General features: G+C 42.5%; 1 protein-coding gene across 2 annotated transcripts in view; it reads right to left on the bottom strand.

Annotated features, from left to right (window-relative positions):
- Positions 1 to 16,622, bottom strand: part of ebf1a (EBF transcription factor 1a) — a 201,895-nt gene that overhangs the window by 49,924 nt on the left and 135,349 nt on the right. For both annotated transcript variants that reach the window (XM_034181304.1, XM_034181305.1), the window contains exons 12-13: positions 6,100 to 6,165; positions 5,320 to 5,482 (exon numbers count right to left, since the gene is read on the bottom strand). In XM_034181304.1, the coding sequence (XP_034037195.1) occupies positions 5,320 to 5,482; positions 6,100 to 6,165 (229 nt within the window). The remainder of the gene's footprint in view (positions 1 to 5,319; positions 5,483 to 6,099; positions 6,166 to 16,622) is intronic.

Below are 16,622 nucleotides of genomic sequence, written 5' to 3'. Positions count from 1 at the left end.
TAAAACAACTGAGACCCAGAAACTCAATTCTTTAACCAATTGTCTCACCAAAGTTAAGGAATGGCTCAGTGAAAACAGCTTGCAGCTGAACTCTGATAAGACTGAAACATTGATTGTTGCTCCGGAGAGTGCCGTGCCTGCTATTAGGCTGCACCTTGGTGAACTGAATAGTTCAGTTAAGGGCAGCCTGCGCAATCTTGGCATTATCTTGGATAAAGGGATGTCTCTGGAACATCATACGAAACAGTTAGTAATTGTTTTTTCCAGATCCGGAATATCTCTAAACTTCGAAAAATGGTGTCTTTTGAAGAGTTAGAGATGATTGTACATGGTTTATATCTTCGCGACTGGATTACTGTAACAGCCTGTTCACGTGTCTTAATAAGAAAGAACTGGCTCGTTTGCAGGTTGTGCAAAACTCCGCTGCACGGCTTCTGACCTGCACCCACAGGAGAGCCCATATTAGCCCAATACTCAAGTCCCTGCATTGGCTCCCTGTCTTGTTTAGGACAAATTATAAAATCCTGGTGCTTACATTTAGAGCTCTGCATGGGCAGGCTCCGGAATACATCAAGGAACTGATCCAACCATATGTGTCCACCAGGGGCCTGAGGTCCTCCAACCTGAACCTGCTGATGGTTCCCCGTACCTGTTTTAAAACTTGAGGGGACAGATCTTTTAAAGCTGTGGCGCCGCGCCTTTGGAATGAGCTTCCCTGCTCCCTTCGCTCGATAGACTCTGTCCATGTTTTTAAAAAGCAACTTAAGCCTCACCTTTTTAAAATTGCATTTTAGCTTGATTTTCTTTTAAATGTTTGTATGTGTTATTTTGTATTTATTGATTTTATCATGTGAAGCACTTTGTGACCCTGGTCTGTGAAAAGTGCTATATAAATAAAGTTTACTTACTTACTTACTTACTTAAATACTCCTTAGACATTACTCTTTTGAAAAAACTGAGTAGCCACTTGAATTTTCAGTAGGCAGCCAGGTAGGGGTCAATTGAAGAATTACACAGGGGTCAAAATTTAAAAATGTTTCAGTCATATTGAAAGCTATACCACATTATTTGTCTGTTCACAAAGATTCCAAAAGGTATAGTTTGGACTATCTATGACTGAATGTTATGGAGTTATGGGGTAAAAACAGCAAGAATGGTAACAAAGGTCAGCATTAGTTTGTACAGGGGTCAGATGTTAAAGTTGCTCTAAATATTGTAAAATGTGACGCAAATTATTGGTTGAGTTCACAGGGTTTTAAAAAGGAACAGTTTGCACTATGTGGAATGCTTAGTTATCATGTTACAGGGTAACCTATGTCACATGTCATAGAATCCAATGGATGTCGACATTGCTCTACCTTTACCTTGCAGACCAAGCATTCAACACAGTCAAAACTATTTCATTTATTAATCCTATTACTTCAACCAATAATTTGCACCACTTTTTACCAAAATTGGAGCAACTTTAACTTCTAGCCCCTGTACAAACTGAAATTGACCTTTGTCACCATTCTTGTTGTTTTTACCACATAACTCCATAACATTCAGTCATGGATAGTCCAAACTATACCTTTTTGGTATCACTGTGATCAGACAAATAATGTGGTATAGCTTTCAATATGATTGGAGCATTTTTAAATTTTGACCCCTGTGTAATTCTTCAATTGACCCCTACCTGGCTGCCTACTGAAAATTCAAGTGGCTACTCAGTGTTTTCAAAAGAGTAATGTCTAAGGAGTATTTGTGCCAACTTTGGTGCTTCTTTCCAGAAATGAACAATTGTTACGGTTATCTGCTCCACTATGAGAGCTCAATGGACAGTTACCAAATGCAAATTCAACACTTGAAATCAAGTCCAGACCAATCATTGCTTAATTAGCTGTGGAATAATGAGGGAACAGACCACACCTGGCCATGAAACTGCTTGTCAATTGTCCACTTTACTATGGCTTCTGAAATTATGGGGGACTGTGACTAATCTGTTATTTTGTGAAACCCCTTGATTTGTTTAGAAACCACTGTGGTTCATGTACAGAGGCAGAATTACAAATTTGTCTCACTATCCAAATACCATTCTACCCGACTGTAGCAGCTGACATTCTGAACTCTCTTATCATTATTGCATTTATTTCCTCTAGGCTGGACTATTGTAATTCATTATTATCAGGTTGTCCTAAAAGTTCCCCGAAAAGCCTTCAGTTAATTCAAAATGCTGCAGCTAGAGTACTGACGGGGACTAGAAGGAGAGAGCATATTTCACCCATATTGGCCTCTCTTCATTGGCTTCCTGTTAATTCTAGAATAGAATTTAAAATTCTTTGCTTACTTATAAGGTTCTGAATAATCAGGTCCCATCTTATCTTAGGGACCTCTTAGTACCATATCACCCGATAGAGCGCTTCGCTCTCAGACTGCAGGCTTATTTGTAGTTCCTAGGGTTTTTAAGAGTAGAATGGGAGGCAGAGCCTTCAGCTTTCAGCTTATAGTTAGGGCTGGATCAGGTGACCCTGAACCATCCCTTAGTTATGCTGCTATAGACTTAGACTGCTGGGGGGTTCCCATGATGCACTGAGTGTTCTTTCTCTTTTTGCTCTGTATGCACACTCTGCATTTAATCATTAGTGATTGATCTCTGCTCTCTTCCACAGCATGTCTTTTTCCTGATTCTCTCCCTCAGGCCCAACCAGTCCCAGCAGAAGACTGCCCCTCCCTGAGCCTGGTTCTGCTGGAGGTTTCTTCCTGTTAAAAGGGAGTTTTTCCTTCCCACTGTCGCCAAGATCTTGCTCATAGGGGTCGTTTTGACCGTTGGGGTTTTTCTGTAAATATTGTATGGTTTTTGCCTTACAATATAAAGCGCCTTGGGGCAACTGTTGTTGTGATTTGGCGCTATATAAATAAAATTGATTTGATTTGATTTGATTATTTTTATTATTTGATCTCAAACTTAATATGTGTTCAGCGAAAACAATTGAATTCTTCCAATATTTTGTATGGGGACTGTATTTCAGATGACAATAATGGGACAGAGGAAGAGTGGAGGAAGCTCAATGAAAGTATTGAGACACATCCAGATGCTGGTCCATCCACTCTCTTCTGGTTCCCCTGATACATATGATGAATCACCACTGACTGCACCCACATCTCTCTCTGTCAGACGAGGGCCGACCCTAGTCTAATATACACACCCCTAGGACCCACTCATATTTCTCCATCGTACTCCATCCACAGCTCGCTTTTTCTCCATTCTTCACTCTCTCACCTCGTTTCTTTCCTCGTGTCCCGTTGCCACCCCACTTCCTGTCCTCCTTTTTTCAGACTCTCCTTTATTTGGTTTATGCCTGACTGTCTCGTCCACATGATGGTAAATGAATGGTAAATGGACTGCATTTATATAGCGCTTTTCCATCTGCATCAGACGCTCAGAGTGCTTTACAAATAATGCCTCACATTCACTCCAATGTGAGGGTGTAGTTCTACAAACTTTAAGCCAGCTAACATTTAAAAAAAAAAAAAATCTTTGTAAACCCCAAACTCATGTTTGTTCATTGTGGAGCTTTTACACTAATCCAACGTGAAACTGACACACTGTCAGTATAATGCTATACATGCTTCCCTCTGGCAGTATTATTAGACAGCATTGCTTAAATTTTCATTGTTACGCAGATGATACCCAGCTTTATCTATCCATGAAGCCAGAGGACACACACCAATTAGCTAAACTGCAGGATTGTCTTACAGACATAAAGACATGGATGACCTCTAATTTCCTGCTTTTAAACTCAGATAAAACTGAAGTTATTGTACTTGGCCCCACAAATCTTAGAAACATGGTGTCTAACCAGATCCTTACTCTGGATGGCATTACCCTGACCTCTAGTAATACTGTGAGAAATCTTGGAGTCATTTTTGATCAGGATATGTCATTCAATGCGCATATTAAACAAATATGTAGGACTGCTTTTTGCATTTGCGCAATACCTCTAAAATTAGAAAGGTCTTGTCTCAGAGTGATGCTGAAAAACTAATTCATGCATTTATTTCCTCTAGGCTGGACTATTGTAATTCATTATTATCAGGTTGTCCTAAAAGTTCCCTGAAAAGCCTTCAGTTAATTCAAAATGCTGCAGCTAGAGTACTGACAGGGACTAGAAGGAGAGAGCATATCTCAACCATATTGGCCTCTCTTCATTGGCTTCCTGTTAATTCTAGAATAGAATTTAAAATTCTTCTTCTTACTTATAAGGTTTTGAATAATCAGGTCCCATCTTATCTTAGGGACCTCATAGTACCATATCACCCAATAGAGCGCTTCGCTCTCAGACTGCAGGCTTACTTGTAGTTCTTAGGGTTTGTAAGAGTAGAATGGGAGTCAGAGCCTTCAGCTTTCAGGCTCCTCTCCTCTGGAACCAGCTCCCAATTCAGATCAGGGAGACAGACACCCTCTCTACTTTTAAGATTAGGCTTAAAACTTTCTTTTTGCTAAAGCTTATAGTTAGGGCTGGATCAGGTGACCCTGAACCATCCCTTAGTTATGCTGCTATAGACTTCTGGGGGGTTCCCATGATGCACTGAGTGTTTCTTTCTGTTTTTGCTCTGTATGCACCACTCTGCATTTAATCATTAGTGATTGATCTCTGCTCCCCTCCACAGCATGTCTTTTTCCTGGTTCTCTCCTCAGCCCCAAACATTCCCAGCAGAAGACTGCCCCTTCCTGAGCCTGGTTCTGCTGGAGGTTTCTTCGTGTTAAAAGGGAGTTTTTCCTTCCCACTGTCGCCAAGTGCTTGCTCACAGGGGGTCGTTTTGACCGTTGGGGTTTTTCCGTAATTATTGTTTGGCTTTGCCTTACAATATAAAGCGCCTTGGGGCAACTGTTTGTTGTGATTTGGCGCTATATAAATAAAATTGATTTGATTTGATAATAAATATTAATTAGATTATTTCAATTATTTTCAAAGTGTATTTGTATTTCTTAATATTGGATCCATCCCTCTGTACTATGCACCTGTTTAATTTAATTTAATGATTTATGCACATCTTGGTCATCATCTGATTTTACAATGCTAAATGCTACTGTGAACCTCCATGTTTACATGAAAACATATTAATGTTTCAGCTGTTTTCGTCTGTTTTTTTTAGTGTTTTAGACCCTAAAATCCAAGTCAATGCAAAATTCATATAATAAAAATGAGCAGTTAGAGGTAGCTTCAGTGAAATATTTTAGCGGTTGATCACTTTTAACTTTTCAGTTAGCAGATTATTAGTTGTTGAAGCTAACTTTTAGGTTAGCTCCGCCTACCACTGCTGTTATCGCTTGCTCACCCTGATTGGCTGTTTGTGCGACCTCTGACCCAGTGAAGGAGTTTACAGCCATCATGCCAGCGTGGACAGAGCCGCTACCAAGGCCGGCTAGCTGATTGTGCCCTCGTGGCACTGTCGTATACAGGGCCTCCGCGATATCTGCTGCTCGTTTCAGAATCATCTCCTAACAATGAGAGGGAAAAAAAACAGTTGTGGTCAAAAACAGAGGAAAAGACAAGAGGAAAAAATAAAAAAGCTGGATAGATTTGCAAGAAAAGCATGCTAGATTTTCACTTGAGATATCGGGCATTTAAACGAAGCCGGCTGCATGGTTTTTATCATCGGTCACAGGGTGTGGTGGAATTGGTTCCTGTAAATGGAGGACAGGCTCATTAGCAGACTCATCAGATGTTTAGCCTGGCTGGTCCCTCCTTCCTCCCTGCTTCATGTTTCCATTCTCTCCTCCTCCTCCGACAGAGCCCACTTTGAATCCCACTTCTCCACCTCCTGAGTTGTCTCTGTACTATTCCTAATTGCCCATTCTCACGTTCTCCTTTTCTCCCTCTGCAGTTAGTTTTCACTGCACTTCTCCTCCTTCTTCCTGCTCAGGATTTGAGCTGATAAAACACCATCGCATCGTGCGAGTTTGCCGGTCCGGGCTGCTACATGAGCGCAGCGGGATGCTCCGGGGGTCCAGCGGAGACACCGACTTTGATGCTGACGGCAGTCCAAACTACAAACACACTTCAGGAAAAGATGATGTTTGTGTACGTGCTTGTGTGTTTTTTCTTTTTTGTTTACCTGGTTATTGTGAGGCATCCCGTACAAGGCCTCTACCAAGTCTGCCGCTCGCTTCAAGATCACCTCCTGCAATCAAGCACAGAAAGAATAAGGGGATTGATCACAAGCGTGACAGCTCACCGAGTTCAGTCACTTTTATTACATTTCACTTCTTACACTTCTTACATTATGCTGTGAATGCAGAACAGAGAGGAAGAGGCAGAAAGAGGAAGAGAAATGGGCCAGTCCTGGTACTTTGTTACTAGCGGGGCAGTTGGGAGAGAGCGGTGGGAGCCACCGTCATCAGTGAATAAAACATAAGTTCATATCTCTCTATCAGTCAACTATCTTGTGCTGTCACTGCCGGAGCATGAATCTACTCCACAATCACGCATCAGTTTCATTTAACACAACATATCATCAGGTGACAGCTAAACAACTCCCACTGTCAGCGGGGACACACCTGTCTCCTGCCCCGTATTAACCCGGATAATGATCCCGGTGAATAACCGCGGATGCATTGGTGTGATAATGCCGAACAATCATTGCTCAGGTGAAAACTGCTGAGTGGAATTTCCCACATCAAACATTTATCCTTCTGTGCCGCCGCTCATCCTCTCCCATCCTTCTGTCGTCTCTGCCTCCTTTTTGTTAGCATACGAGCGTGTGACTCCAGGCGGTGTTATATATGTGCGTGTGTGATGTAGACACCTACAGCCCTACAAAACCCTTTTTAAAAGATTAATGTGCCGGGGCTAGGATATATGCTGGAGGCGCGACAACCAGAAAATTGCAGCTCCCCTCCCCGTCTTCAACCCTTCCCCATCTCTCTCTCTCTCCTCCCACTCTGTGTCTTCTACTTGTGCACATGCACACACAGCACTGTGCGCTATACCCTCCTGAGCGTATCCCTCGCTGTGACAAGCCCTGGAGCATGTGTGCGCTCTGTTCCATGACACGCCGCCTTCAATCAGAACCTCGTATTGCACACACACAAACACACACACACACCAGTGCACACGTGGCTCCGCACAACGCAGCTTTGCACACGCGGAGGCTGTTGAGCACGCCCAGGACATGACGAGAGGGTCAGCAAAGCAATAAAGATTGTAGAGCGCTGTCCAAGGTGCTAAATTCACTCAATAATGGGAGCGCTGCCTCTGTGTTAACCTCCCATTACTAGCACTATCTGGGGGAGACAAGGGGAGGTGGGAGAGATGGAAAGAAGGAGACAGTAGAGCGGGCCTGCTGGGGGTGATTGAGAAATACAGAGGCCCTAGGAAGGTAAGTGGTTCTTTAGTATGTATGCGCCGCTCTTCGCTTTCCTTGCTCTGCTTTTCCTCGACGCCCCGACCTCCCAGGGATTGCTAGATGATAGATGGATGGATGGAGGGAGGAGGAGGGGAAGAAAGAGGGGAAATGAGGGGAAGTGTAAGGCATTAGGACACAAACAGTTTCTCGGCTGGAGTGTGACGTGTTCGTCGATCACACATGAAGCCTTTCTGTTCTTCAGTCGCTTCATCTTTCTTTCACCTTGCCTCTCTTCAGCGAGAGTACACTAGCATAAAAGCCTAGTGTCGATAACTGCTAACTGAAGCAAATGCATTTAGCTGAAACTATGGCTAATTGTTAACATTTATTATATGAACTGAGCTTTCACTCAGTATTTTTGCTCTAGCACCAGAAAAACCAACCTAAAGAGCTACAACTTTAACATGGAGCAGCGAGGATGATGACAGATGGGCGTGAGTTCGTTCTTCTAGTCCATCCCTGCTCAGTTTTGTCATGACCACAAACAGGAATTACACTTTTGTCACATAAACAGGAAGTTCAAACAGGAAGGACACAGGAAGCATGGGAGAACTTTTTCCCAGAAACATATAGAAACTGCGTTACGTCATCATGCCAGACACCAGCGAAAGGCTGGCATAGGAATACACTGAGCCGTAACTGTATAGCTTCGATCAACAAAGTAATTTGGAAAAATTAATAAGCCAGGTTTTCGAGTTTCTCAGTGCGCGCTGAGAGCTCACAAACACTTCCGGGTCACAGGTCAGTGCATATAAAATCACTGCCAATGCTATTCACACTGGTAAGCAGTGTTTTTGAAGCAACATAACAGCTTAAAGAGCCGTAAGAAGTTAGACTGTGGACAGAAAATGGTATGAAAACATTTCTAAGGGCCCCTTCACACATAGTACGAATAAGTACAAATGAAGGCGAATCATGGCGGAACAGCTCATATGAGTGAACTACGAAAACATTGAGCCGATGGGCAGGTGTGAATGATGCAGCTGCGACAGTTTCGTGGATGCAGGAACACAGTGTAACCACATCATGCAGCTGCTGTAAAAAAAAAAAAAAAAATACATGCCACCCACAGGATTCGAACCTGCAATTTTCCTAGCTCTGATTGCCAACCAGAAATGTTACCACTGAGCTACCATCGCTGTCAATCAATCAATCAATCAACTTGTTTCTTATATAGCGCCAAATCACAACAAACAGTTGCCCCAAGGCGCTCCACATTGCAAGGCAAGGCCATACAACAATCATGAAAAACCCCAACGGTCAAAACGACCCCCTATGAGCAAGCACTTGGCCACAGTGGGAAGGAAAAACTCCCTTTAACAGGAAGAAACCTCCAGCAGAACCAGGCTCAGGGAGGGGCAGTCTTCTGCTGAGACTGGTTGGGGCTGAGGGAAAGAACCAGGAAAAAGAGATCGATCACTAATGATTAAATGCAGTGATGCATACGGAGCAAAAAGAGAAAGAAACAGTGCATCATGGGAACCCACCCACAGTCTACGTCTAAAGCAACATAACCAAGGGATGGTCCAGGGTCACCCGATCCAGCCCTAACTATAAGCCTTAGCGAAAAGGAAAGTTTTAAGCCTAATCTTAAAAGTAGAGAGGGTATCTGTCTCCCTGATCTGAATTGGGAGCTGGTTCCACAGGAGAGGAGCCTGAAAGCTGAAGGCTCTGCCTCCCATTCTACTCTTACAAACCCTAGGAACTACAAGTAAGCCCGCAGTCTGAGAGCGAAGCGCTCTAATGGGGTAATATGGTACTACGAGGTCCCTAAGATAAGATGGGACCTGATTATTCAAAAACCTTATAAGTAAGAAGAAGAATTTTAAATTCTATTCTAGCATTACAGGAAGCCAATGAAGGGAGGCCAACACGGGTGAGATATGCTCTCTCCTGCTAGTCCCCGTCAGTACTCTAGCTGCAGCATTCTGAACCAACTGAAGGCTTTTTAGGGAACTTTTAGGACAACCTGATAATAATGAATTACAATAGTCCAGCCTAGAGGAAATAATGCATGAATTAGTTTTTCAGCATCACTCTGAGACAAGACCTGTAAAAGGTGCGGGAAAATGCCTGATATCAAGTAGGACATGGACGTATTTTAAAAAAATACAACCACACACCATATAAAAACACTGCATTTTATTGAACCTTCTTATCAAGCGGACAATACAAGTATGAACCATCTGTTTCTCTGTAGATGACCCATGGTCACAGACGTACAGTCATGAAATGACATAAATGAGAAGCAGGGCACTTTTAATCATGTCCACATCTGCTGGCCGCATGTCCAGCCAGCCCTGCTTGCGCATCCTGCCCAATACACGTCTTGTGGATGGCGTGCTGCAGGACAGACACCACGTCATGTGGAACAGAGCTCACATGGGTGGCGTGACATTCAGATTGCCCGCTGCGTGTTATGATCTGATGGTCCATTTCACCTGGGGTAGCCTGTCAATGTGCGCGCCGTGTGTGCGCTCACTAAGCCCATTGCATCGGTGATATATGTTTTATGTATGTCCACGTGAGGACAGCAAGCAGACACACAGGTGTCACAGTGGGCAGCTGTTAGTTCATGTCCATCCAAACACGGTATGTGTTCTCCAGCTGGGACGTCCAGAACCACCACAGCTCTCCACAGCTGCTCCTGTCGACGGACACGCCCCCGGTCAGTTCAGTGCACACGCCAACGTGTCACTGTGTCTGTTTACAAAGCCACATTCATGGGGCACTTAGACAAATTTCACATCCAAAGTGATCGTCTGCTGACTGTTCCTCTTAATCAAGCATAGGTGGAAGCACAAAATCTTGCATTTCCATGAATGGCCACTTGAGGCTGTCTCCAAAAGAGAGTTGCTCCCCATCGATAGCCTATGTTAAAATCCCCAACTTCAAATCAAAAATAAAGATGAATACAACCTCTTACAAAACAAAACCAAAAAAAAAAAAACAACAAAACTGTTTCTGATCTCTATAGCTGGTTTCCACTTCATGACAACTTCATGACAACTTTTTTTAAAATGACTCATCACTTTAAGATATTTATTCATTCATTTTTTTTTAACACGCTTGGAGTTTTGGGGTACTGGAGCCTAACCCAGCAGTCAATAGGCAAGAGGCCCTGGACAGGCTGCCAGTCCATCCCAGAGTTTAACATATTTTAAGGCATAAATTTATAAATAATTAGAAATCACTTTGATTGACAGCTTTTTTTGTGCCAGTGACCTGAGTCCACAGCCCCGCGAGCAGTGACTCCTGCTTTGGACCAAATGTGTTTGTCAAGTTTGAGATGTTATTCCAAATATTTGAATTAATATGGCGTGCTATGTGGCTAATTGTACTAATGAACCATGTAAGAATTCTGTGCTTCAGTGTTTCTGTCAAGTGATATTTCCATGTTATTTAATTTGTATGTTGCAGCACTTATGTGGTCCGCAGAGCACCAGTTAGTAACCCTCATTCATGTGCTGCATGATGGCAGAATTGCTGTCTCACAAAACATCACTCAGACTACATTCAGAATCACAACGTTGCAAGGAGTTAGGATGAGTCAGCAAATATTTCAGTTTCCAAACCACTCAATCCTATGGATGATGTCATGGAAACTGTGCATCTGGATTCACAGAGCTTCACTTTTCCACATTTTTTGTTACAGCCTTGTTCCAAAATTGAGTGAATTCATTTTTTTCCCTCAAAATTCTACTCACAACACCCCATAATGACAACATGAAAAAGGTTTTTTGAAATGTTTGCAAATTTACTAAAAATAAAAAACTAAGAACTCACACCCTTGCTCAATACTTTGTTGATGCACTTTTGGCAGCAATTACAGCCTCAACTCTTCTTGAATAAGATGCCAAAAGCTTGGTGCATCTATCTTTGGCCAATTTTGCCCATTCCTCTTTACAGCGCTTCTCAATCTCCATCAGGTTGGATGGGGTGTAGGGATGTGGAGATTAATCGATACAATCGGTATCTAGATACAAACGTGCGCAATGTGATTGTATCGATTCATTCATTGTGCATTGATTCAATTGAAGGATGACATTGTGATGGATCAGTCGCCGCTTGCTTGCATCAATTTTTTCTGACGTACATTGAATGCACCGAGGGAAGCCTGAAAGCACATTTCTACAGCAACGAATGTATTTTAAAATGGAGGCCCGCGACAAAGGCACAAGCACTTTTAGAATATTTTTGATGCATCTAAAACATTTAAATCACGCGTTTGGAATTATTTTGGCTTTTTTTTTTAAAAAAGATGGGAAACTTCACAAGACGCAGGTTGTTTGGAAAGAATGCCGTGGCTGCCACTGTGCCCCCTAAGTCCACAAAACCAGTGAGAAAAATATCTCAAATTACTTTTGCAGAGGAGGTACGCTGTCAGTGAGTGACTCACTTTAAGTCACTTGTTGAGAGTGATGTTGTCTGATTGTTTACTGTTTAAGTTCTGACAGTGTGATCAAACAGGTTCCAAACTGATTCCTGTTCCTTAATGTTGAATCTGGTAAATTTTCTGCTTATAAGGAGTGAAACAAATCCTCTGCCTCTCGTAGAATCAGACGAAGAAGAAGAATACTATAGTACCATACTGAATTGCAGCTTCTTATGTTCTATTTAAATTGTTGGTATAATTTCTTTTCATCATGTTGAATCGCATCGTATCGCACCAAATCACATCGTATCGCATTATGAGGAATTGAATCGCCATCAAATACATATCAAATTGCATCAAATCGGGCACGGGGTGAATCATATTGCATTGTATCGTCAGTATTGTCATGTACCGTATCGCTGGTAGTGTATTGAGACATGTATCGAATCGTTGTCAGTGAAGAGATTCACATGCCTAATGGGGAGCGTCGGTGCACAGCCATTTTCAGATCTCTGCAGAGATGTTCAATCGTTTTCAGGTCTGGGCTCTGGCTGGGTCACTCGAGGACATTCACAGCGTTGTCCTGAAGCCACTCCTGATATCTTGGCTGTGTGCTATATAAAGTACCTCAAAGTGATACTTGAGTGAAAGTACAAGTATCTTACCATAAAATTACTTTGCTAAAAGTTAAAGTCTCCTTTAAAAAAATTACTTGAGTAAAAGTCTTAAAGTATCTGACATTTACTGTACTTAGGTATCAAAAGTAAATTTCTCATATAAAATGTACTTTAAGTAAAAGTATTGAGTAAAAGTAAAATCACAAGTAAAATTTACCACAAGTAAAATGTCAGTACTGAAGTTTTCCCCTTAAGTGTGGGTTAACTCCGATCGTACGCTGGACTCCAGCGGGAGCCGATCCATGTGTATGTGTGTGTGCGTCAACATATGTGCATTTGGAGTCCAGAGAGCAGATGGCCGCCTTTTAACCATCCACAGTCTTCTTCTTCCTCAGCGGGGGCGCAGATTCAACCTGTCATCTTTTATTTTTTTGTCTTTTGAACTTGTTTTATGTCAAACACGGCACTTGATGCTGCAGGGCTTGAAGGCGTACCCCTGCACCCCGGCTGAAGAGGTCTGTATGTCTCTTCCTGGTACGGCGTACTGTTGCACTCCGGCTTACTTTCACCTCTACAAACAGGCATCACCCAATCAAATTTCTTCTATGTTTATTTATTAACAAGTAATGAAGATGGTTAAAGGAAATGTATCAGAGTAAAAGTATACATTTTATTGAGAAAATGTAGTGGAATAAAAGTGAAAGTTGCCAGAAATGTAAATACTGAGGAAAAGTACAGATATGTCAAAAGTCTACTTAAGTACAGTAACAAAGTATTTCTACTTCATTACAACACTGGTCCTTAGGGTCATTGTCCTACTGAAAGATGAATCATGTCCCCAGTCTGAGGTTAAGAGCGCTCTGGAGCAGGTTTTCATCCAGGATGTCTCTGTACATTGCTGCATTCATCTTTCCCTCAATCCTGACTAGTCTCTCAGTTCCTGCTGCTGAAAAACATCCCCACAGCATGATGCTGCCACCACCATGCTTCACTGTAGGGATGGTATCTGGTTTCCACCAAACATGATGCCTGAAATTCATGCCAAAGAGTTCAATGTTTGTCTCATCAGACCAGAGAATTTTTGTTGATGAGTTATTTAGTTGCCTTTTGGCAAACTCCAGGTGGGCTACCATGTGTCTTCATCTGGCCACTCTACCATACAGGCCTGATTGGTGAATTACTGCTGAGATGGTTGTGCTTTTGGAAAATTCTTCTCTCTCCACAGAGGAATGCTGGAGCTTTGATAGAGTGACCATCAGGTTCTTGGTCACCTCCCTGACTAAGGTACTTCCCGATCACTCAGTTTAGACAGGCGGTCAGCTCTAAGAAGAGTCCTGGTGCATCCGAATTTCTTCCATTTACAGATGATGGAGGCCACTGGGCTCATTGGGACCTTGAAAGCAGCAGAAATGTTTCTGTACCCTTCCCCAGATTTGTGCCTCAAGACAATCCTGTCTTGGAGGTCTATAGACAATTCCTTTGACTTCATGCTTGGTTTGTGCTCTGACATGCACTGTTAACTGTGGGACTGTATAGGTAGACAGGAGTGTGTCTTTCCAAATCATGTCCAATCAACTGAACAGTTAAGACGTAGAAACATCTTAAGGATGATAAGTGGAAAAAAGATGCACATGAGCTCAATTCTGAGCTTCATGGTTCAGGCTGTGAAGACTTATGTACGTCATTTCTTAAAAAATAAGAAAAAAACAAACAAACAAACCCCCCCAAAAAAACAAAAAACAAACAAACAAAAAAACCCAGCAAAACAAAACAAAACAAAAAATGTTTTTTTTTTTGCCACATTGTCATTATGGGGTATTGTGTGTAGAATTTTGAGGGGAAAATTAATTTAATCTATTTTAGAACAAGGTACAACAATGTAGTATAACAAAATGTGGAACAAGTGAAGCACTGTAAATATTTTCCAGGATGCACTGTATATACAATCTATGCTGAAAGGTTAATTTGCTAACAAAACAAGAAAGGAAAAAGAAAAAATTGTTTCGCTAATTAGTTGTTAGCTGCCCGCCACTATTCTCTTTGCATCAGCAATGTGTCTCGGAGCCGCCTGCCTCGCGTGGCCCTCCTCACCTGTCTCCAAACGACTTCCTCTTGTCTCTCTCATCTTCTTTCCCTATTCTTTCTGCCCTTTCTCTCTATTAATCAATCTCTCGTGGTTCTGTGCCCTGTCTGTACCTATCAGTCTCTCGTTAGCAAAGGGATCTGTCCAGTAGCTAAACGCGATTAGGCAGCGCCCCAGAGTCGTCCTGATAAACAGATAAATGTGGTTAGCGCCGTGCTGCCTCCCGAGCTCTGCCGCTGTAAGGGGAGACCATTTCCTGGGCGCAGGGTCTCTTCCCGTAAAGTCAGGCCCACAGAGACGTCAACAGGAAGGGGAACCTGATCCAGAGCAGAGCCTGGCCTCGTCTGGCAGAGTGGTCACTCATTAGCTAGCCCCAGACCACCGCTGCACATCAGCCGCTGCTAAACACCCTGCAATCTGGATGTGCATTAGTTTACCGCCCAGCACTCTGTCCTCACTCTGACTGCCTGATTATTAGTTGCAGCACGGCGTGCACGCCGTTATCACCGCATCATTCACACAAAGTGTAGAGGTCCTCCCTGCTCAGCGTGCATGTGAGGAGGTTAAAACTATATCCAAATACTTTATCATACGAATTTGACACCAAATCTAAAAACAAGCAGTAGTGACCTTGTAGCACCCTGGGGATGTGCCATTTTGCACTGTTGATGATCATCCCAGGGATAATTTTTGATCTCTGTGAGGAAAAAAACGAATATCACAATATTCTGAGTGAGCGGGGTCATGATGTAACACCATGCACTGCAGACCTAAGTTACATGTGTCCTACACCTAACAAACCTGGCAACTCAGCTGTACCAGTGGAGTTCCATTGTGTGGAAGTATTTTTTACAGTTTTTTTAAAATTGCTAAAACACAAAACCCAATTCTCTAAACCAAATGACCAGTTCTCTAAACACATTTAATAAAACTAGCCCCCATTTGCCAAAACCATAAACACGTTACATGAAGACACAATTCACAAAACGCAATCCTCCTTTTCTCATAAATCTAAAACATTTTGCCTTGCTAAAACACAAGTTGCATAAAACTCTGCTCAGATTCTCAATTTAAAGCTCAAGTGATGCAAAATGCTTGCCACACTCAGCAAAACCTGAACACAATGTACTCACCTGGCTTCATTTATTAAACATAACGACTCAGAATTGTAGACACTTGTTGCAAATGATGTGACCACACCTATAGATGCCAGTTCAGAGTGCACAGTTTGGTGAAGGTTCCAAAGATATACAGTACCACAATGGACAGAGGCAGAATCAGAGGAAGAGGAGTTAGAGTCAGAGGAGGGAGAGGAGCAGGCCAAGGAGAGAGAGGAGCAGGCCAAGGAGAGAGAGGAGCAGGCCAAGGAGAGAGAGGAGCAGGCCAAGGAGAGAGAGGAGCAGGCCAAGGAGGGAGAGGAGCAGGCCAAGGAGGGAGAGCAAGGCAAACTCGCACCATCATGCCTGTGACGTAGATGAGGTCATGTGGCCTGACCCAGCTCGACGACATGATGCCGCACAATGATGTGTGTGTGTGTGTGTGTGTGTGTGGTATAGTTCAATAAATGAAAAAACCATCACACCCTGAACATTGTGTCTTTATATATATATATATATATATATTTTTTTTTTTTTTTTTTTGAGAACAGATACTGTTCAGATACAGATACTATGCTTTGGCAGTTGCGAACAAACGTAAAAAGGACATTCTCACACACTGAACATTGTGTTTTCAGTTGTTTTGTTGTAGTGTGTAACGATGCATATAGTGTTTACGTGTTTGCAGGCTTTGAGCAGCTGTTTTGGTGTGACAGTTTGTGTTTTGAAAAGAGAAGGTGTGGTTGTAGCGGTATGTAGCTTTAGAAAAGTGTGTTGCGTTTAGCGTTTTGAGAAAATGGGGGAAGGTTTTGTGAAATGTGTTTTAGCAATTAAAAAAAAAATTGTAAAACAAAAGAGTTGAAGAGAATCAAACCACAGTCATATGTAAGACTGGCAGCCAGCCTGTGATGACCAAAGGTGGAAAAACTTTGAAAGTGTTCATCCACTTGAAGAATGAACACATTGTTCAATGCGAGGAGATGAAAACCTGGAGAGGAGAGTTCAGCAACATGAGTAAACAGGAAGCTGCTTCATGGCAGTGCAGATGCTTTGGGAGTTAC

The sequence above is a fragment of the Thalassophryne amazonica genome, chromosome 11 (genome assembly GCF_902500255.1).
Source record: "Thalassophryne amazonica chromosome 11, fThaAma1.1, whole genome shotgun sequence".
Lineage (NCBI taxonomy): Eukaryota > Metazoa > Chordata > Actinopteri > Batrachoidiformes > Batrachoididae > Thalassophryne > Thalassophryne amazonica.
The sequence above is the reverse complement of the archived record's forward strand: the minus strand, read 5'-3'. Positions and strand labels throughout refer to the sequence as shown.